This window comes from Panulirus ornatus, chromosome 14 (assembly GCF_036320965.1).
Source record: "Panulirus ornatus isolate Po-2019 chromosome 14, ASM3632096v1, whole genome shotgun sequence".
NCBI lineage: Eukaryota > Metazoa > Arthropoda > Malacostraca > Decapoda > Palinuridae > Panulirus > Panulirus ornatus.
This window is the reverse complement of record NC_092237.1, coordinates 5,826,831-5,851,304: the sequence shown is the minus strand read 5'-3', so window position 1 is coordinate 5,851,304 and position 24,474 is coordinate 5,826,831. Positions and strand designations below refer to the sequence as shown.

General features: G+C 42.5%; 2 protein-coding genes across 2 annotated transcripts in view; one reads left to right on the top strand and one right to left on the bottom strand.

Annotated features, from left to right (window-relative positions):
* Nucleotides 1–349: 349 nt before the first annotated feature.
* Nucleotides 350–6,131, bottom strand: LOC139753057 (uncharacterized). The gene is made up of 2 exons (XM_071669154.1): nucleotides 5,852–6,131; nucleotides 350–2,618 (listed from the first exon to the last, which is right to left on the bottom strand). Exon 2 carries the CDS (start codon nucleotides 2,616–2,618, stop codon nucleotides 2,127–2,129), a length of 492 nt encoding a protein of 163 aa, XP_071525255.1. The 5' UTR covers nucleotides 5,852–6,131; the 3' UTR covers nucleotides 350–2,126.
* Nucleotides 6,132–9,358: 3,227 nt separating this feature from the next.
* Nucleotides 9,359–24,474, top strand: part of LOC139753227 (probable U3 small nucleolar RNA-associated protein 11) — a 44,700-nt gene continuing 29,584 nt past the window's right edge. The window contains exon 1 of the mRNA XM_071669452.1: nucleotides 9,359–9,455. The gene's annotated coding sequence lies outside the window, so the exon portion shown is untranslated. The remainder of the gene's footprint in view (nucleotides 9,456–24,474) is intronic.

The following is a 24,474-nucleotide window of genomic DNA, read 5'->3' as shown; positions in this document are numbered from 1 at the left end:
CACACACACACACACACACACACACACACACACTCCTACGCCAAACACTTTCGTGAATGTTTTCGTCTCCGTGTGTGTTCAGTCACTTTACTAATATTACATCAAAGACGTTGGGAGTATAATACCCTCTTCTCCAGGATGTCCTCTGCTCTTGGTTATTTCATTATCCACATACTAAACTGGCAATTTTCTGAACAAACTTTACGCCTGGTGGGACAGCTGGGGCTCCTTATGGAGAGGTAACGTCGTGGCATAAGGAATTAAGTAGATGGTTGAAAGGGGGCTATGCTAGTGGGTGTTTAGCTTTGCTAGGTCTTCCAGTAAGGTCAACAGTGAAGGAACAAGCAAATATCCTCAAATACAGCTGTATTGTTACAAGAAAATATATATCATCAGAGAAACAATGTGGCATTCTATGCTAAGAATATCAATGGTTACTCATTTATCGAAGGGAGTTTGATGGATATATTGTTATCCATTTATACATAAATGATTTAGTTCTTCAACTCGGTGAGATTTTTGTTTTAACAGGAAGGACTTGAGTGTGTATCATTGAACTGTGGACGTGTGTGGGTGTAGGTTGTGTGAGTGTAATAGTCGGTATATATATATGTGTGTATGTAATCAACGTTAAGGATCTTCTCCCGCTTACAGAAGCCCACCTTACCCTGCTCCCGCGCGGAGCGCAACCTGAAGAATGAAATAACCCCATGAAAATGAGGACATGGTGCTACATGATGCTAATATTGACATACATGTGTGTGTTTCTGTATGTTTACACCTGTGTGTGTTTGTGTGTGTATACAGTTATATTCTTATCTTGCCATACACTCTTGATAGCACACTCTGCGATACATATCTGGGACGCGAAGGTAAATAGGAAGTTACACTCGAGAGAACTTCTCGTGTAGGGTGATTGGGTCTCGGTGAGGCCAAGTGACACACTGACCCTCTGATCCCCGAAGACCAACATGCACGTTGGTAAGACCCACTCAGAGGTTCCCATCCTCACACACGAGATGGATTATGTTCACTGGTACGAATCATGCGACAGTGATAAGTCTTCTCTGGAACTCCTACACCATCATTTGTGTGTTTGTCTAATAGTGGTTTGAAGTGGGTTTTTTTTCCCCCCCAGTGACTGGCGTCTGCAAAAAGGGTTAGAGTCGGAGGTGTTGTGTGAATACGAACTTCCTAAGGACACCAAAGGTGTACGTGTGTGTGTGTGTGTGTACTCTGTGTTCGAGATCATGTAGGACACATGTTCCCAGGTCCCATCATCTATGTGCGTTGCGCTGCCCATCATCTACGTACGTTGCGGTGCCCATCATCTACGTACGTTGCACTGCCCATCATCTACGTACGTTGCAGTGCCCATCATCTACGTACGTTGCAGTGCCCATCATCTACGTACGTTGCAGTGCCCATCATCTACGTACGTTGCACTGCCCATCATCTACGTACGTTGCAGTGCCCATCATCTACGTAAGTTGCGGTGCCCATCATCTACGTACGTTGCAGTGCCCATCATCTACGTACGTTGCAGTGCCCATCATCTACGTACGTTGCAGTGCCCATCATCTACGTACGTTGCAGTGCCCATCATCTACGTACGTTGCAGTGCCCATCATCTACGTACGTTGCAGTGCCCATCATCTACGTACGTTGCACTGCCCATCATCTACGTACGTTGCAGTGCCCATCATCTACGTACGTTGCAGTGCCCATCATCCTCGTGTGATGCAGTGAGTGAGGAAGTGTGTGGTGCAGCATCACACGTGTCATTCTTGTGTGGTAGGAGCAGATGCTCGAGGACCTGTATACTTTGACCTCGAAGTGACACCTGGACTGCCGCCGACCCTGACCTCTGCCAGCAGGAGTAGAGGTGACACTCGAAGTTCGAGAAGGGCGATATATAAGGTCAGACGTCAGCTGGAGGACGAGGAGCCTGGTAGATATGAGGTCATAGGTCAGCTGGAGGACGAGGAGCCGGGTAGATATGAGGTCATAGGTCAGCTGGAGGGCGAGGAGTCAGGTAGATATGAGGTCATAAGTCAGCTGGAGGTTGAGGAGCCGGGTAGAGTTGAGGTCATAGGTCAGGTGGAGGTCGAGGGGCCAGGTAGAGGCTAGGCCACAGTGGTGAGGCAAGACTCGTTCAAGGTCGCCTCCTCCTTGGCCTCCGTCAGCAGATGCAGCTGAAGGGACGGTCCTGCTCCTGCTGCTCCTGCTGCTGTCTGCTGACGGAAGTCTGAGGACCCGGCGGTGCTCGTCCTGGGGGCCGCTTCCCGCTTCTGCTGTTGTTGTTGTTGTTGTTGTCGTCTGCTGCTGCTGCTCCTCCTGCTGGCGGTGGTGCGGCGGAGGAGCGAGGAAGCCGCTCGGGAGAGACAGAAGGAGATGGCGGAGACGGCGGTATGTCGCTCACTGCGGCCAGATCTTCTGATGATGAAGGTCAGGCCCAGGATGTAGAGCGTCAACACGACGGCCACGTACCAGAGGGCGTGGCCCTGGGCCTCGGCGTGCATCCTGGTCATCTGCTGGTGGATGAGGACCTGGTGGGGCGTGGCACTCGCGTTCCCCTGACACTGGCACCACAGCACCTCAAGGGGCACCAAAGCCATCTGGAAGACAAGAAAAAACAAGATCACTATCATCACTATCGCTGTCATCACTATCTACATTCACAAGATCACTATCATCACTATCGCTGTCATCACTATCTACATTCACAAGATCACTATCATCACTATCATTCACATCATCACTGTCATCACTATTACTTTCATCACTATCAATATTCACATCATCACTATCTATAGTTACCTCTTCCTTCAGCCTCTCTCTCTCTCTCTCTCTCTCTCTCTCTCTCTCTCTCTCTCTCTCTCTCTCTCTCTCTCTCTCTATCTATCTATCTATCTCTCTATCTGTGTATCTATCTATCTATCTGTCTATCTATCTATCACTGCACCTACCTATCTGTCTATCTATCTATCTGATGGCGAATCTTCATCTGTATCAACCCTGACTTACCCATAACTAATCAGGTTGTTGATCACCAACTGTAATTAATCGACCTATAATTAAACATCGAAAAAAAGACACGAAAATAAGTGACATATTCGGAAGACAAACAAAAAGCTGAGGTGTTCAACCACAATTCTTCTTTTTTTTCTTACGTTTTTTACGATCGTAATGAAAATTTAATCACCGTTTTCTATCATGACATTAATCCATCTTCCTCTCTTCCTGGTAACTTCCTCCATAACATCCACCCAACCCTGAAAAATAATTTCTCAAATCGAAAGTCCAGTTTTAGAGGAATCTACAATAATAATCTTGGGCCTCCACTCGGGGGAATTTCAAAAAAATTTTGAACTCAGACCTTATTGATAATCTCAAAATTTCGGTTCCACCATAGTCGGGGAATTCAAAAAATAAGAAAATTACCCTGGCGTCCAAATTCACTGAAATCCCCTAAAATAGTTATGAGTCGAGAGATTGTAAAATGATATAAAAAAAACCACGTAAATTTGGGGTCCTTATTAGAATAAATCCTTAGCTCCCCCAAAAAGTATAAAAACCTCTGGCGTCCACACTTGGTTAAAACTCCATAACTTGTGTGTATCCTTACACAATACACGTCACTCAGACAGACAGACAGACAGACGCGGAGGAGCAGCAGCTGGTGGGTGGCTGTCTGAACCATCAAACTGTCTCGTAACAACTTGTACCAAATCCTTGTGTGTTTCTCTGTCGTACGAGAACAAGACGTTTATTCTCTCTCTCTCTCTCTCTCTCTCTCTCTCTCTCTCTCTCTCTCTCTCTCTCTCTCTCTCTCTCTCTCTCTCGTGCTCGTTCGCCGTTTCCCGCGGAAGCGAGGTAGCTCCGGGATCAGGACGAAGAAGAAGGAGGTTGTTGGCCTCGCATTTCGCTATCACATCCATTCCACCGATGTCTTGTCATGTGTTTACATCGCGCGCCGAAGCCAGGTCACCCCCCCCCCCAACACACACACACACACACACACACACACACACACACACACAGTCAGGATCCACACCATTTACAATGGTTTCCCTCTCTGGCTTTGTAGATATTCAAATATAATATTCATATACGATATTTTAGCAAATATTCATGTATATATTCAGACATAAAAAAATATATATACATTCACTTAAGTCTAATAGAGAGATGGGGCTCCACGAAAGTAAAACTCCCTCCCAGTTTAGTAAGAAATTAGTAATTATACACACACACACACACACACACACACACACACACACACACACACACACACACACACACACACTATCTCCTCGTAAACTTTGCTCCTTTTTTTTTTAATACTCTCAAACTTTATCATAAAACCAACACTTTCGCTCGAGAAGATATAGTAGTGTGAATAACGGCTTTTGCAAAGTTAGAGCCCCTTATTAATTTCTAAACTCTCCAATTAAGTCAAGAGGGAAGCATACGCAGTTTATGAAGATGATGCAAAGGAAAATCTTCAAAACAGTTGAAGTATATATATATATATATATATATATATATATATATATATATATATATATATATACTGTGTGTGTGTGTGTGTGTTTGTGGCCGCCTAGCCACCACAAACACTCAGTGCGTACACAACTTTACAAAGATCCTTCCAGTACAATCCCACCTCAATATAAACTGGCCACTCAGTTTTCTATAACGCCACCAGACTCCTCCCCACGCAAACCATTCCCATAACGAACCACCAACCCTCAGGTAGAAGTGAGAAGCCACACACTTCAGCAACTCCTGCTCACCAATCTCCCCTCCCAGCACCTAAACAAAAACCACACTGACAAAACATAAACACTCTCAAATGACCCGACAACCATTATCAGACAACCACACTCCCAACTCTCAGCTTTAAATACCATTCCCTCCTGACATACATCCATCCGAAATTGCATCCCCCAGACCAACACGTGTTACACTTTCTCTTCTCGTCACAACCCACCTCCACACCCTTACAAAGATAGATTCATCTCATCACAGGACCTGTGATGGCTACTTCCATACCGAAGACATGGAAGAGTTACCCTTAAACTGTCACTACACACAGATATTGAAAATCACTACACTCCTTGACCTATGTGATTCGCCTGGTGAACGTGGCTGGTTTCCTTGGCGCTGCGGGCACACCATAGAAGGGGATTCTAAGTGCGGGATATGATTTAGTATTCTGTCCCAAGTTGGTCTACGGGACAAATGGGTAAAATTACTATCATCAGAATGAAAAGAAGGAAGGAAGGAAAGAAACCTCCCGGGTTTTTTTTCTGAAAGTCGACAGAATTTGATGACAGTCTTCATCATCATTGTGTCTTCACAGGTCTGTATTCTGAGGCCATTAGGGTTTAAAGTAACTCCCTGACTCTCTCTCTCTCTCTCTCTCTCTCTCTCTCTCTCTCTCTCTCTCTCTCTCTCTCTCTCTCTCTCTCTCTGTGGAACAGCGCAGTCTATATTGCTTCATTCTATATCTTGGGAGAGGATGGTGGTCGTTGTCTGTATTGGGGCCCTGACTATATATATATATTGGGTTTCTATATTTATTGAAGAGGAAACTGTGGTCCGTATTGCTCGTGTTTATAGATTAGAAACGTTCCTGGGTCTCTCTCTCTCTCTCTCTCTCTCTCTCTCTCTCTCTCTCTCTCTCTCTCTCTCTAATTCCCTCTTCTCTATGCGACAATATGCATCAGCAATTGAACTTCCTGGCTTAACATAAAAGGTCATTTGCATGGACCACACATCTAAATACAGTTGTTAATCACATGCGGAATAGAAATTGCCTAATTTCCCAGATATCATAACTTACCTTTTGTTCTTCACTATTGTTAACGAAAGAGCGAACGTTCAGTGTTCTTCGGGTTCTCTGGGGGATTTTGCGTCATCTTGGTGTGGTGATAACATGTTCTCACGTGTTCATTTTCATTGAGAATGACCAGTTCTTGAATGGTATGACTCCTACATAGATGAGAAAATCAATCCACCGTTTAATTCCGTAATAAAACTGGTCTTCAACTTTGCGATCAGTGTGCGTGTGTAAGTTTGACAGGAGCAACACATCAACACGTCCTTCTCGAGCCGCGTCTACAGCGGCACTGAGATCCCGCCATCCCCGGGCCGGTGCGGATGGCCTCCCAGTCCGTTCCTCTTCCCCCTTGGGGAGGCCTCAGGTGTTCATGGGGGTCGAGGAATGGAACGAGGAGCAAAGGAGTGGTTAGGGAGATAATACGAGGGAGATTTATATATGGGAGAGAGGGGGAAAAAATGCAATTCTTCCTCTTCCCCTCTGCACCCATACTAGACAAATGGTCCCGGTAATGAGGGAAGATTATATATGTTTATTCCGCGTAAAATGGGATAACTTGAGTGAGTGTGGTAAAGAAAACGAGCAACTTCCCGTTTTCTCGTTATTTACGACCATTTGTTTAAGTGCGGGCATGGGAAAGGGGTGGGAGGGGAGAGTGCCCTCCCCCCTTCCACCTTCTGTTGTACACATTATCATTACGAATAATCTCTTCAGTTATTAGATAACTTAATGATAAAGCCATTGATTACACAATATGGACGAAAAACGAGTTTAGGGCGCACTGAAAACGGTCGTGCCATCATACACTCAAAACACCGACTTGGTTATAATTTCTGTATGAGAGAGAGAGAGAGAGAGAGAGAGAGAGAGAGAGAGAGAGAGAGAGAGAGAGAGAGAGAGAGAGAGAGACTAATAGATGTATAGCTGTGAAAAAAAAATTAGACAAGCTCGACGGTGATTGGTTACTTGCGTATTTACTCCCGTCGCTGATTGGCTGGGAGATTTACATACATTGCGTTGCAGTTCCCAGCTACAGGGCAACAATTTTCTCCCTAAATCAACGCAGTTGGTCGATACACATGACGTCATGCGTGATGGCATGACGTGGGTTAGTAAATATTAGTGAGGAGTGTTTATCTATCGTGTGTGTGTGTGTTTGTGTGCCTCTTTAGGATTCGTCCCTATGTGTAATGTACTAGAGCCAGAGCCTATACCATACGCAGCCAAACCTTTCCACATACCACTCTATAATGTCCCCTGTCTTGCTCCATGGAATCTGCACGTCGCTCCCCATATACCACTTCGATCCAGTTCGAAACGCCAGCCTCTCACACTCCTGAGTGTCGACTCAATCTTCGAACTTTTTTTTTTTTTTTTGAGTATCTTCTCGCGTCAGTTCTTAGGATGTCTCATAATCTGTCCTCTCGATAGAGGTTATAATCGCCAGAATAATCACGTTGATTGATCATTTGGCTACACCACAATCCATCTTGATTATCCCGTAGAGTTTAGGTTGGCTGGCAACGACTGCTCTCTGTCGTAAGCATCAGTAAAGCGTCTATGGTGTTTGTAATACGATCGTAAAGTTAATCATCCAAGGGGCTCTGTGCAAGAAATTTGATCCCCCAGACTCTCTCTCTCTCTCTCTCTCTCTCTCTCTCTCTCTCTCTCTCTCTCTCTCTCTCTCTCTCTCTCTCTCTCTCTCTCTCTCTCTCTCCGAAGCTTTTGAAGTCCTGAGTCCTGCCGCCGCAGGATTCTTATCCTGCGCCCTCCGTCTCAGGATCCTCTTACGATGCCTCCAGATGTCCAGGAGATAATTCGGGTCTTTCCAGGAAATTTTTGTGGATATATTTTGCCTTTTCCAAAAAGGCCTTTGAGGACGGGCCATGGACAGCCACCCTACTCTTCCAATGGCTCTGACCTGAAAAAAATATATCTTCCCATTTTTTATTAAGAGTTCCTCCAACTTGTTGACTAAAAAGAAAAAAAAAGACTATAGGATTTTTTTTATGCCATATAAAGATTTAATTGTCTTTTGGACACGTCATCGTCAGATTCAAAATGAGTCTGTGTGTGTAGTGGTCAGCGTCGCTGTGTGTGAGCACCGCGTGTCAGGGTTCGATTTCTAGACTGAGCAGCCAGCTCACAGGCAATCCAGCTGTTCACCTTCTCTTCTTTGAAGCTGGTCAATAAATTGGTACATGGCTCAAGGTGGTGTGTGTATATATATATATATATATATATATATATATATATATATATATATATATATATATATATATATATATATATATATATATTAAAGCAAGAGTGCGGAAGTGAACGCATAAGGTCATGTCTTCTATTCTGACGCTTCCTCGCTAACGCGGGAAACGGCGAACAAGTATAATGAAGATAAATAATTAGCAAAGTTGGATGAAGCCCCACACACACACACACACACACACACACACACGAGCCATGACCCAAGCAATATGTAACCTCATATCATTTGCATATTCATGAAAATATGGTCATTACGTCCTCATTCCTCTCCTTGCTGTAATGTACAACCAAACAACTCACTCGTTCTTCTGTAAGCCTTTGTTGCTTGTCGGGGAAAAACAACAGTTGCAACACACACACACACACACACACACACACACATATGTATATATATATATATTGCCCGAAACACCTGATTTATGCTCAGTGTTTCTGCAAGATTCTGGTGTTGCCAAAATGGGTTAGTTAACCCCAAAATACCAGTTGTGATACTGGGCATACAGTCAAGGTATGTTGCTGAAACAAGTTTAGGATTTGATTGTAAGGATAGACATAATGTAGAGGATAAATGTAATTCAAATACATTATACAAAGTTACTTAGATGATTGTGACACTTCCAGGAAAGCATTAGATTTGGAAATTCATTGAGTGCACGCCCACTTAGCCAAGGAAAGACACGCCCATGTGGTGTATGAAAGCCACACCCACCTAGTCAAGGGGAGCCACGCCCCTCTACTCACTAGACCAATGGTGATTTGATCCATGAGAACTAATTACAACCATGAACTGAATAATTCAACATGGATCCGCTAGTTAAGATGGTGTGTTACATATCATATACTTTTACACAGGCCTAGCTATCTTTCATACTTATATGTAGAGAAGTAAATAAGCTTTTTACCACACATTCTTGGATTAGTTGGAGATAATCACGTTAAAGACATATTTTAGAAAGCGATCAACAATATCACGTGGTGCCAGCAAAGAAGGGTGTAAACAAAGCGAATGATTTAACCTGATTGGTTGACGAAACTATGAAATACTTATTTTATTTTTTTTTTCTTATTTTCGCCATCATCTTCTCACCTCACTTCCTAGAACACTTAAGTAAAACATCTTCTAGCATTTCCCAATTCCTAGACATCCATTCTTTAGATCAATAATGAATGAAAAAAAAATAGTAATTTCTCACTGATTGCATGTGTAAACTCACAAGCTCCTTCCTTGGCGAGTGGGTCATATGTGACGCGTCCGTTTTCGCTCATTAATCTCCCACCCTCTGTGTTGGTCGGACGTGTGGGTGATGGAGAGCACACTAATATTGACTTGCGCTTTCTCCTGGTAAGATATATATATATTACGGAACATTTGTATCACAGTGTGCCTCTAAAACAGAGCTATTATATCATTTCCCTCGCGTCTGTAAACCAGCAGATATTTCATGTTTGAATAGAAGTTGTGGACTATTATAATGCCAAAAGTAATTATTTACAGATATTCATATTGGTTTTGTCCTATGTTACCATTTAGTTAATAACAGATGGCTAATACTCGTAACAAAAAACACGTAGACCGTAAATTCTCATTCGAGGTATTTTTTTTCAGGTCAGAAAAGTCAAAATTAGAACATTACAGAATATCAGGCTAATGTCCCTCGTAATATTCGCCAGGTCTGACATGTAGCAAATAGTTGTGAAACAGACACGTAATTACGACAAATTTTGATAGAGCGATACAGTGAGCAAGACTACAAAATTCTCTCTCTGTTACTTACCCCCTTACTGGCGAGGAAAGGAGCCCCCACCCCCCACCCCCAAAATGATGATGGTATTCACTTTCAGAGAAGAGATGCACGAGATAAATAATTTCAGCCGGTTTTATGATATCGGTGTCGATTTCCGTGCATCCGAGGTTCGTGACTCCCTCCTCTCCCTCCCCTCCCAAACTGATTCGGTAAACGTCACATTGATCGCCTCGCTGTATCTGGTCGGTCGGATAATATGTAACTTGTGTCAGTGATATTGTGGGGAGTAAATTGTGAGAAATGGAACGAAAAATAGTTCGTATATCAGAGTTACAACCCGTGTATGCAGGGTTAACATACTCGTGTGTTAAATGGTTTATTTGTGTATTGTTTCAATGTATTATGGGGAATATATATATATATATATATATATATATATATATATATATATATATATATATATATATATATATATATATATATCATTCCAGGGTATAGGGAAGAAAGAATACTTCCCACGTAATCTCTTGTGTGTCAGAAGGCAACCAAAAGCGGTGGGAGCGGGGGGTTCGAAAAACCTCCCTCCCTCCTGTTTCACCTTTCCAAAAAGAGGAACAGAGAAGGGGGCCAAGTGAGGATTTTCTCTCTAAGGCTCAGTCCTCTGTTCTTAAAGCTACCTTGCTAATGCGGGAAATGGCAAATAAGTTCTAGAAAAGGATCAGAAAATGGACTAAATGAAACGTGTCTGCTACTTGTTTCGAGCCAAAGCGGTTCACATGAGACGAGCTCACACACACACACACACACACACACACACACATAAACCAGTTTCGAATCCGGTATTCATGAATCATCGATAATATATATTCAATGGAAATTTATTCATTGGCGTTGTCTTGGTTTTGCCTGGTAGGCTGGAGCCATTGGTGGCTGGCTAGCCAGCTAGCGAGGGCCCCACACACCCCGTCCTTGGAATAGTTTCCAGTCGTTTCTTATCGCTGTTGCTCACTGATCAGGAAGATGTCAGAAACATTTTTTTTTCCTTTCCTCGTTAGCTGTTGCCCTAATTGGTCCTTGACTGGCCCTTGAAGGTTGTCGACGTTTCGCTCACACGCCCCACGTCCGTGGGCGTGGTTCGTTATTCCTCTGCCGTTCGTCCGTGCGTGTATGTGTGTGTGTGTGTGTGTGTGTGTATGTGTGTGTGTTTGTGTGTGTGTGGTAGGGGGTGGAGGGATGATGATGCTAATGCTGTTTGTTCCCTCCCACTGTCGCGATCCTGAAGATCTTCAAGTGTCTGTCTGGTGGCTAGCTGGAGGTGTTTGCCTGGGTGTCCTGTGGTGTTGGGAGGCCTATTCTCTCTCTCTCTCTCTCTCTCTCTCTCTCTCTCTCTCTCTCTCTCTCTCTCTCTCTCTCTCTCTCTCTCGGGAGATGTGAGACTCCTTTTTTTTTTAAGTATTTATTGAATATTTGATGCGGTTGCCCCTCTGTAAAGTGTCATTTTTTTTTTTTCTATCTTAAGTCCTTCTTTCCTCTGTGGAAGTCGGATGGAATGCATCTTTTGAACATGAGGTGAGCAAACGTGAGATTTCGATTGTTGTTGATGCCAGACAGACGGATGGATTCCACAGTCACATTCTATAAGGTATATCGCCAGTATAGATGACAAGTATAGATGCCAAGGAGTTGCCTTCTCTTGTTTACTTACCCCCTTTCCACCCCTTGCGATTCGATACCCCCCTTTCGTGTAGCTCCCGCCGCCTTTGCAGTATCCGAATCTGTTACGTGTTCTTTTGCATCTCTGCCTGACGCCGTTCGTTCGTTCCTCCCCCAACGCCCCGTCGGCTCAGAAATCGCCTTCCGGCTGAATACCCTTTCGTTTATCGCTCCCATTCGTCTTCCCCGGTAATCACCTTGGCTAATTACCAACTTGCCAACAACAGGTGGGGTTCCTAAGAGAGAGAGAGAGAGAGAGAGAGAGAGAGAGAGAGAGAGAGAGAGAGAGAGAAGCGAGGGAGGCCCTTTGAGTTGCTCTGAGTTGTGTAGGTGACGTCTGAAGTATAGAGGAGGAGGGGGAGATAACACCCCTCACCCAACCCCCCAACACCCTCACATCCCTCCCCCCCCCTCCCCTTCCTCCTCCGCCTCCTCCCTCCTCCACCAACCCCCCCCCCCCGGCTCTCCACACGAGCCTCAATATCGTCTCGTTATAACGAGGAGGCGTGAGTGATGCCGCCGTGGCAGACGGTTCGCATCTCGTATAATGGTCGGATTGATCCCTTAACTTGTCAAGCGCTGCTGGTGTGGCATATTTTGGGGTCATCATGCACGACGGTACGACCCTTGAGCACGACGGTACGACCCTTGAGTGCGACGGTACGACCCTTGAGTGCGACGGTACGACCCTTGAGTGCGACGGTACGACCCTTGAGCACGACGGTACGACCCTTGAGCACGACGGTGCGACCCTTGAGTGCGACGGTACGACCCTTGAGTGCGACGGTACGACCCTTGAGCACGGGGTTACGACCCTTGAGCACGACGGTACGACCCTTGAGTGCGACGGTACGACCCTTGAGCACGACGGTACGACCCTTGAGTGCGACGGTACGACCCTTGAGCACGACGGTACGACCTTTGAGCACGACGGTTCGACCATTGTGCTCGAGAGCTCTACCGTCTATTTCAGGAGGCTAATATTAACAGGAAAGCAATATATATATATATATATATATATATATATATATATATATATATATATATATATATATATATATATATATATATATGTGTGTGTGTGTGTGTGTGTGTGTGTGTGTAAGATCTTTTTTTAATATGTTATTATCAGATGAAAGAGTTTTCGTTTTTACGTTTTCTTCGACTGCTGTTTCGCTAGCTGTTTCCTATTGCTTCACTTCGGCTTCATCTTCACGTTTTCCTTCGTTGGTTTCCATAACAGGAGAGGAATTCTGTATGCGCTCCTCTCGTTAATGGTGTAATTGAAATCTGACACTGCTTTCCCGTGAACTGGATCTGTATTATATGGAACAGCCCTTTTTTTTCCATGGTTGTTGACCACAGAAGCCGTAAATGAGCGAGGGTGTTTACATGGAGCAAGATTTACGAAGCAGTTCGAGATGGCTCGAAGCTTCGGCGCCGACCCGGAGCGGACCGACTCGAACCTCCTCCTCCCCCTCCAACCCACGTATATAGCATCAACACAAGGCTAAACCAGATGCACTCCTTCTATAGATATACTTTTACTTGTAGCATTTTAAGCCCGGAGTGTGGGCGCGTCTCTCATGGAACCTAACCATCCAGCAGACCCCACCACCCACTCCCCAATGATCTTGGCGTCCATAACTCTGGAATTCGTGGAAAGGGATGCAGTCAGTGTATGGAAGCCATGCACTGCTCCTAATGGAACCACACACACACACACACACACACACGATGCTCCAGCTTACGAATGTATTCTAGCGTATTTTCACTTTAAACGGTCGTGTGTTAACATTAACGCTGGGAGTTAAAATGTTTGGCGTTTTTTTTTTTTCAACCCCTTGTGCGCGATGGTAAGACTCTTAGGTGTGATGACCCTTTTTAAAGGGATATATATATATATATATATATATATATATATATATATATATATATATATATATATATATATATATATATATATATATATATATATGTGTGTGTGTGTTACCGGATTCCGTCGGCATGCGGTTACACAACTATTAAAAAGTTGCCTTCGGCAGTGTTCTATCATCGTCAGTTGACGAAAAAGAGTTCGTCCTCTCCCTGCTACTGACCGGAGTACAGACTCGAAAGGTGAAGGAGTCTCATGAAATGAGTCCTTGGGTAATTTTTGTCATCAGTTTAATGTATTATGATCTAACCTCTCGTTCCAATCATTAGTCAGGTGTCGGGTTTAATGACGCATATATGACGTCATTAGCTGTAATTAGCTCCCGTCCAACGTTCTCTTTTAATCCGTCGCTTATTAGGGAGTACTGTAATGAGACACACGATAATGAAGACGATGTATAATTATATTTGAAAACAAAAATAGATCATACAATATATATATTTACTTTTAAGCTTTTTTGTTTATATATTCAAACGCTTGAAACGAATGATGGTTTTGGCGAAAACCGCATGTTAAAAGCAGGGACTTGACACTCCATTTTTTTTTTTTTTTTGACGCACGGATAGGGGCAAATAGTGGCCTCCAGGCGGAGGTCAATACTGATAGAGTTGCCAATATTGACCCATGACCCCAATACCCCGGGGTCAGGTATTATTTGTTGGTCTGTTTGGTGCCAGGGATGGAGGAAGTGTGTGTGTGTGTGTGTGTGTGTGTTTGTCTCTCGGATCAATACTGTTTGTTGAGGACTAATTGGAGAACAGAACTATTTGAGAAATTTGAAGATACACACACACACACACACACACACACACACACACACATACACACACACACACACACACACACTTCATCAGGCTGGGGGGTGGGGGGGGTGTGATGAGGGGGGGGGGGGGGGGGGGTGGAAGGTCACAGTGTTTACACCACCACACAGTTTGTGACCTCGAGTAAGCTCCACGCTGCCTGAACTTAAAGGTCAGATCTGGTGAGCCAGCACAGTGACCCGGTGTGTGTGTGTGTGTGTGTGTGTGGAACGACTCCCCCCCCCCCCCCCCCCCCCCCCCCCCCCCCCCATCCCCTTCCGCACGAGTCTTGCGATGGTCGTGAGAACGACCACGACGACGACGACCACTCAGCAACTGGGCAGTCGTGTGTGTGTGTGTGTGATTAACCGTTCCCCCGAGGCCCTGATCCAAGTTGACTGTTGGTGTTGGGTGATCAGTTCAAACCTCTCTCTCTCTCTCTCTCTCTCTCTCTCTCTCTCTCTCTCTCTCTCTCTCTCTCTCTCTCACACACACACACACACACACACACACACACACATATATATATATATATATATATATATATATATATATATGTGTGTGTGTGTGTGTGTGTGTGTATTTACATACACACAGCAAACTCTTCAAAATGATAATGCGATGCAAATACCTTTATGCAAATGAGTTCAGCTTCCCCTACACTCCCCACATCTTAAGCCTCAGAAGTTTTAATCCACCTGGGAATTCTTGTCACTACCCGCAGGGTATTGCTCTCCCTCGCGTGTGGCATCAGTCGCAAAGTCTTAACGTAAAGTTGAACAATGTTTGGACAGAAAGTTTGGGGTCCTAATCTCCCTACCCACGAGGGAGAGTATGACAGTTCGACCCAGGGAGACAGGCAGGCTGGCTGCTGTGTACATACATAGGTGACGCTCTCTCTCTCTCTCTCTCATACAGGAAAACAACCTATAGTTCAGCGAGAGAGAGAGAGAGAGAGAGAGAGAGAGAGAGAGAGAGAGGGGGGAGAGAGAGAGTTAGAATAAAAAGCGTTGCCACACTATGTACGTGTATCCATCCCGCAAAGTTCCACAAACCTAGACATAACACCCGAGTGTTCGCTCCATGTTTTGTTTGTTTTTCTAGTTTGAACATTTCAGTTTACAGAGAGGGGAAAAGAGACGACTATAAATGGCAATAGGTAACATATGTATGTACCCTCGAGGTCCAGGAGACGTGGCATTATCAACCCAGAGGCCAACATTGCCTTAATATGCCATACGAATCAAAAGAAAGAAGAGAGAATGATTGAGGTACAGCAATATTTTTTTGTTCCCCTAAATGCTCATGTCCTCCAAACAACAGTGGGCTTCACTGCCGCTGTTATTGACTTTGTTGCGTTTGCATTTCAACTTTGTGATGTTTATCAAAACATGTTGGGACGCTGGACGCAAGGGCTATAGTGCTGGACTAAGGGGTATTCCTATATTCCAGGTTTTTTTTTTTTTTTTGCTCATTTTCAAATATCGTTCTGCGTTTTGAAGCTTTTTGTACTTTACCATGACCCTGGTAATACACACTCACACACACACACACACACTTACACACACACACATACACACACACACATACACACACACACACACACACACACACACACACACACACACACACATATATACACACACATATATATATATATATATATATATATATATATATATATATATATATATATATAGTTGATGGAGGATTTTATAAATTCTGTTTTGTCTTCAGCTCACGTCACTCATGAACTTCTGGTATATGACTGGTTTGTTCAGTTTACAGTCTCGACTCATTGTTCGAAATATGTCCGTTTGTCTGAAAGAACCATCGTAGCCATTCTAGTTACTGTAATAACTCAAAATTGCTGTTTCGAATTGACCAGTTGCCTAGGAAATCTTTAGATCAACTTCTTCATTTCTCATTTATGCGCGAATCTTTTTTACGAATTCAACTGAAGCGGTTCAGAAGCGCGTTTCGAACGTAAGTACGAGAACGTAACCAATTGTCATCGTGTCGGGGAAAACGATCGAACCTTAAGTTTAAACTTAAAAGCTTTAACTCTTCGAGGAACAAGGTCAAGCTTTAACTCTTCGAGGAACAAGGTCAAGCTTTAACTCTTCGAGGAACAAGGTCATACCTCACGCCCACTTCGCGAATCCCTGAGCCATTTGTTCCTCCTCCCTCTTAGTCGAAACTCAAGCCATACCATCCTTTGTGTGTGTGTGTGTGTGTGTGTGTGTGTCTTGAGGAGCCGCTGCTGCTGCTGTCTGACATTTGCATAGGAGAATTGTGGTCCCGTCCACGAGGAAGCGGCAGACCGAACTCTCGCCTTGATACAGGTGGATGGGTTGGGTTGGTTGAGACACACACACACACACACACACACACACACACAGAACCCTGCAACAGTTGGACTCGCACCAGACCGAAGTAAAAGACAGGTTGGTCATCTTGTCAGCCAGGGCAAACGAGGCGTGACACATGGTAGGGAGATAAAGAAAGAAAGAAAGAAAAACACTGAGCGGAATCCAATTTAAATGCAAATAGAGATTTTTGTCTGCTTTAGGGAGACTAAAAGATATGTCGACGACGCCACGGCGAACTATCTCTCTCTCTCTCTCTCTCTCTCTCTCTCTCTCTCTCTCTCTCTCTCTCTCTCTCTCTCTCTCTCTCTCTCTCTCGTTCAGAGGGAGAGAGAGAGACGCACAGGTGCTCCGGTTCTCGCGAGACGAGGAAAACGACCACGAGGGAAGACTGTTGTGTGTGTGTGTGTGTGTGTGTGTGTGTGTGTGTGTGTATGTGTGTGTGTGTGTGTGTGTCTGGAAGTTAACCATCAGACTTGCGCTTTCCACAATTCAGTCTTTCTTCTCTCTTTCTCTTTCTCTTACATTCCAAACTATCCCCTTTCCCTATCCCACCTCTTCTTCCTCTCTTCTCTTACTAACCTATTGAAGATGATGATTATGATAATGTCTTGAGGACACAGATGTTCCAGCGCAACACAGTTACTCTCCGTCATAATTAATCCGACGTAGAGACAGTAAGGAAGGACGTAATTTGTCCTTAGTAACTTATTTCTCATCCCAAATTACTGTGATTTCTTAGATTATATCATTCACGACAAGTGATCGCGATATCTGATGCTGTCTTTGTGTAGGGACAAGACCTCTTGTGTTCCATAGTTCACGAGTGCCATTTCACAATGCTCGTTAGAGGAAGGATTACCCCCGCTCGTTAGCTTGACCTCTCGACTACCCTGGGGTATAATGCCGACTCCCCACGGGTGCTATGAATCCCCCACGGGTGCTATGAATCCCCCACGGGTGATATGATTCCCCCCCACAGCTGTTGACGACCCACAATAGACGCTTAAGGTAGTATACACACAAGATATGAAACCCGGAAAAAGAATAAGTTACTAGACCAAGAAAACTGATGGTGGCACAGATCTGGTGCATCGGCGTGTCGAACCCCCGTCACTAGAACTGAAGAAAAAATGGGTCCATATCTCCCGTCTGTATGATAAGACACGACAGAGGTGATAGAAATACCCGAAAGTAAAAAAAAAAAAAAACGAGCTTGATAACGCCAGAGAATAGACGAAACGGGAAGCAATTATTTACAGACGAAGAGAAGATAAAAACATTTGTTTTCCCCTCTCTTGTGGAAGAGAGGCTGCTTAACCAGTACTTGAAGAGTACACAAACAGACATTACGGGGAACCAGATTCATAAACACGGAAGGAAGGGCTGTTGACCACCTCATTAGCGAGGACTCTAAGACCACACCAACCTAACCAGATGGTGGGAGAGGAAATAGCAAACACAATACACGTCTTTTCTTGAAGTATTCCCTTGTGTTCCTGGGACAGGTACATAAACCAGCTGTTGTTTACCACACTTTGACCAATGAGGATTCCCGCAGATATGGAACTGTTGTTGTTGTTCAAGAGAAGGATATCCCACTCAACTCCCTCAACTTTTGAGATGCATTTTTTTCTTTTTTCTTTTTTTTTGATGTGGTGTGGGGTTTTTGCAAGACTTATGCCCAATGTGTTGAGCTTGTTGCACGGCTGAGTTGCAACGATTTGAAATCTAGTGTTAGAGAAGGAGCGAGATTTAAAGAAAGATATTGGTAGATATTTGTTCTCTGTACATTTCCACAGGTTACTGCTCGCTCATTCTGAATGCTATAGGGTTCCAGATGCGCATTGAATAGACGAAGAAAAGGAGTCATTTGCTTACATCCATTCTCTAGTTGTCCACTGACAGCACGTTTCTCTCCCCCCCATGTAGCACATTCCTCTAGTGCAGTCTATCCCGTGCACGCCTCTCATCCTCCTGCATGTTCAGGCTCCTAGCATTCAATTTTTTTTTTTTTTTCATTCAAGTAAAGAGACAGAGAGACAAAGGATGTGAACATAAATTCAACAAAGTTATGAGAATGGTCTGAAGCAGAACTTTTACCTACTTTATATTTATAACTAGGCATTAATTAGGACGGTATTTCTCTCTGATCTCCTTTATCATCCCATTTATCAACAGCAATAAAGGGTTATACCTGTGTGTGTGTGTGTGTGTGTGTGTGAAATTTTTTTGGAAACTGAAAGAATTATTTATATCAGGGAAATCAAACCAGTGCACCTATATATAACTAAAAAAGATTTATTGAATGAAAAATTTATTATTTACATATTGTTACGAGGGTTTTTCTCTCAACATGACACAATATATAAAAGTTGTATGAATGTAGGTGAAAAAATAGGAGTCTTGCAAAAACAAAATAAACAAAAATCACACACAATACTGCAAGGATATTTTTTTTTTGTTTTTGTTTTATGTATTTCCACGAAAGGTAAGTCTGCCCCGTTGGTCCTGTTGTTAATATATATCATTAAATTTTAGGGAGAATAAAAAGATGTTCTGGAAGGATATATATATATATATATATATATATATATATATATATATATATATATATAGAGAGAGAGAGAGAGAGAGAGAGAGAGAGAGAGAGAGAGAGAGAGAGACTGATCAATATAGACCGTCAGTCCTCATAGAACACCATGGCTAGGTTAATGAAGAACATTATGTTCCACAGAAGTTGCTGTGTTATAGACGGAGCTCGGACGCGTAGAATGTGCCTTGTTACCTCTCTCTCTCTCTCTCTCTCTCTCTCTCTCTCTCTCTCTCTCTCTCTCTCTCTCTCTCTCTCTCTCTCTCACACACTTATCTCTTAGGTAAGATTGCACTTCTGAGATGAACTAGTCTCTTACCTAGGGAGACTGTCTCCCTTTAGACACACACACACGCACACACACACACACTGTTGACCCTAATACCTGTGAATCATTAAGACTTGGCATGAACAGGTCACCCTTGGGCCCCCGGGATGAGGTCATCCGTAATGTAATTTGATCAGCCTTCGTAACTGTGATTACAACGTTAAGTGACATTATCCTTGTCATTAGTTTGGATTTGTGATTACAGAGGGCGAGACCCGGGCAATATCAGGTCTGAGGGGTCTTATAAGAAGAAAATGATCTCGGTCGTGTGGTTAACACACGTCAATTTGGCGCCGGTGTTATTAGCAGTTGGGATGGTTAATAAAGGAATTGGTTGGTATTAGGTCTTCTCTCTCTCTCTCTCTCTCTCTCTCTCTCTCTCTCTCTCTCTCTCTCTCTCTCTCTCTCTCTCTCTCTCTCTCTCCCTCTCTCTCTCCAAGAACCAGTCTCGACCTGGGGTACGTATTGATTATATATATATATATATATATATATATATATATATATATATATATATATATATATATATATATATATATATATATATATATGTGTGTGTGTGTGTGTATCTTTTATGCTATCCGCCATTTCCCGCATTAGCGAGGTAGCGTTAAGAACAGAGGACTGGGCCTTTGAGGGAATATCCTCACCTGGCCCCCTTCTCTGTTCCTTCTTTTGGAAAAAAAAGATATATATATATATGTATATATATATATATATATATATATATATATATATATATATATATATATATATATATATATGTGTGTGTGTTTGAAGTACCATCATATATTTGAAGAATTAGTGTCTTTCAATTCTATCTCGGAACCTCTCAAAATTTGCCATCATAAAATTAGCAGTTATTTTTTGTTTGTAAACACCACTCGTGTGGACTGAAGTGAATAATGGATATAGAACATGATTATTTATCAAATATACGCAGAATGTGTGTATAAATATCAGATATACCCGGGATGTGTATAAATATCAGATATACCTAGAATGTGTATGAATATCGGATATACCCAGAATGTGTATAAATATCAGATATACCCAGGATGTGTATGAATATCGGATATACCCAGAATGTGTATAAATATCAGATATACCCAGGATGTGTATGAATATCGGATATACCCAGAATGTGTATAAATATCAGATATACCCAGGATGTGTATAAATATCAGATATACCCAGGATGTGTATAAATATCAGATATACCCAGGATGTGTATAAATATCAGATATACCCAGGATGTGTATGAATATCAGATATACCCAGGATGTGTATAAATATCAGATATACCCAGAATGTGTATAAATATCAGATATACCCAGGATGTGTATAAATATCAGATATACCCAGGATGTGTATAAATATCAGATATACCCAGGATGTGTATAAATATCAGATATACCCAGGATGTGTATAAATATCAGATATACCCAGGATGTGTATAAATATCAGATATACCCAGGATGTGTATAAATATCAGATATACCCAGGATGTGTATAAATATGCCTTGTATTTATTTGTGGATATTTTTCATTAGCGTGTCCTGAAGATTATTTTCAGCGTGTTGATAACTCGCCTCGACCAGGATTTGTTGCTAACAAGCTCGTTAGCGCCTTCCTGCTTAAGGGGCCTGTTAACGTGCTCATTAAGTAGATGAAACGAGGGGTGACTACATCAGTGGCTATTTATGGATGGGGTAGGTCTACGTCATGCCAGCACAGGCTCTCTCTCTCTCTCTCTCTCTCTCTCTCTCTCTCTCTCTCTCTCTCTCTCTCTCTCTCTCTCTCTCTCTCTCTCTCTCTATCTATCTATCTATCTATCTATCTATTTTGTTTATCTATATATCTATCTCTATCTATCTATTTTGTTTATCTATATATCTATCTCTATCTATCTATTTTGTTTATCTATATATCTATCTCTATCTATTTTGTTTATCTATCTATCTATCTTTATATATATATATATATATATATATATATATATATATATATATATATATATATATATATATATATATATATATATATATATTTCCCCTCCATCAAATGGTTGCAGACCAGGTCCGGTATGTAGCGTTTGACGATGACAAATATAAACCATTTTCTCTTGACAATGTTGTATTCAGTTAGGTTTGGCACAGGCCTATTAACATCGGCTTTTTAAGAAATATGATTTGATAATATTTACATCCATACACTGGATATTAAAGATGATACTCTAAGAACTATTCTCTTCAGTCATTCATCACATCCCTTGCCGCTGAGAACCTGGCTACACTCGTATATTTTATGTAGAAAAAAAATAATAATATACACAAAACACGTTTGCTACCCTTGAGTTGCCAGATGTCGCTACTGTCCACCACAGACTGCGACGGTATTTATGGAAGCAACTGTACGTACGTACTATACAAACTGACACTCCCCTGTCACCAACCTCATGGTCACTTCCCTTCTGTACTTCCCCAGCGGCCGTGACTATAATTCATTCGTATTCAGTAGGGCCGAGGAAACACGTTCGTAAACCATTTTCCTCCATTATCATGTCGACACGTTCCAGGGGAACTGGTCCAGGGGAACAGTCCGTTCCACCCCTTTCTTCCAGGCCAGCCTTCTCCTGGAATCATTTGATGAGGTATTGTGTCCAGGGCTGTCTGTGGACCTCCAACCATATAATATATATATATATATATATATATATATATATATATATATATATATATATATATATATATATATATATATTTCAATCGTAGAAAATGAAAGGATGGTAGAGTGTTTTGCAGCGCAGCTTCCGTGTATTTGACAGATGACACAACTATATATATATATATATATATATATATATATATATATATATATATATATATATATATATATATATATATATATATATTGCCATCATTCGTGATCATGATTATTGTTAATGGTATATTGGTTGTCACCAGTGGATAATGTCACGTGAATTAGCTCCGTTATTTCTCTCACGTTGTGACCAACAGTAACAGAAGGGAATACGAAATATGAAGGATTTTCGTATAGTTAGGTCTGTTCATCATAGTTACACTTAAACCGATCGTGGCTTTAGCCCAAGAAGACATTTTATTGAAGCTTAAAGATGTAAGATGCATAGTTACTGTATAGGTATTTATTGGGATCTGTGTATTACACACACACACACACACACACACACACACACACACACACACACACACACACCTAAATAACCAACTTCTGAAACTTCTGAGAAAATACTTCCTTTGGCAGGTATCAGGCTGGGCCAATGGGATTTCCTGTGTGCAATATAATTCTGACTTTCCTTAAATCTAAACAATGGAGCTGTGTGTTGGAAGAATTCACAGTAATTGTATTGGTTTTGCCCAGAAGCTTATAACTTCTTGTTTGGGTCTCGTGGAATACATTTCCTGTGAGTTGTATAATGGAATCCGTTCCTGTTTCCTGGGAATGGAATGGGGGATTCTGTCGTAAGGGAAGGTGGCGTGTTTGTATTGTGGAAGAGGAAGGGAGGGATTGTATCGTAATGGGATGTTTAGAGGATGGGATAGCGAGAGAGGGAAGGATGGAGGATTGTATTTGAAAGGAGGAAAGACTGTATTATGGTCAAGGGAAGCAAGACTACAATCATACTTCCCTTTTGTGTGGGAGGGAGAAAGAATTCTTCTGTGAAGGGAAGAATCGCGTTTTGAGGGAGGGAGTTGTTTTGTAAGGGAGGAGGGAGTTGTATTGCGTGAGAGCATCATAAGGAGAGAAGACTGTATTGTGAGGGAAGGGAGGAAATATTCAAGAGGAATTTCAGCGAATCGGGAAGAAATTGGGGTTAAAAACACCGAATAGGTTTTGGTTAAGAATGAGAACTATCGACCAAGACTATTTTGGTAATGATGATAAAAGGAGAGAGAGAGAGAGAGAGAGAGAGAGAGAGAGAGAGAGAGAGAGAGAGAGAGGTGAAAATAAACATGTCTCTCTGAGGATGTAAAGTTGTGGTTGGTCTTGAGTCTGGGGAGGAGAATAGACGAGCAAGCACAGGCGCAAAGTTGCGAACGAAGTACGAACATAAAATAGACTGGACTGGTTATGATGGACGACGATGTGTCGTTTGTATTTCTTTTAGTTTTGGAAAACGTGGCGCGTCCCCTACAGACAGAGCGATGGTGTATCTCAACAGTTAAAAACGGATTAAAGTGAAGGAATTTATCGACACAGCTGTAATCATGGAACGTAATGACATGTGAAAATAGGTCAAGTTGGGTACAAACTACTCCAAAGATTGCAAAGAAACTTTACCTTGAGAAGGATGTCTTTAGTTGTACTAGTGTGGACATAACAGCGAAAATAAATGGAATCATGGAATCACACTGGTGCTCTGAGGAGATGATGTCTCGATCAAATATAATCCTCACTAAACCGTTTACTGTAAGGTATTTATCCAATCCGATTATAAGATCCGATATCACAGTATTTATGGTGAAATCGCCGAGCAACCTGCTCATTCTCAGAGACCAGAGAGACTTCATTCATTCCCTCGCGGTTCAATATCCCACGACCTCACTGGCTTCTTCGTCTCATATGGGATTAGATTTTCCAAGCCTGACCAACATATGTCACAGTCCTTGATCTCATTCCTCAGGCGGGAGTGGTGCTTGGAATCGAGTCGTAGGTTGTCGCGTTATTCGACACCATAATGATGTTAGATTTGGGCTAATAAGGGTCATAAAGATACCTTACGAGAAAGGCGGGTGATGTGAGTTTAAGAGAATAGTATTAGGCTGTGGCAAACCTCATGATTACAATTCGTCTATCATCCCACGTTTGTCTGACAGTGTTTCACCAGCATACAC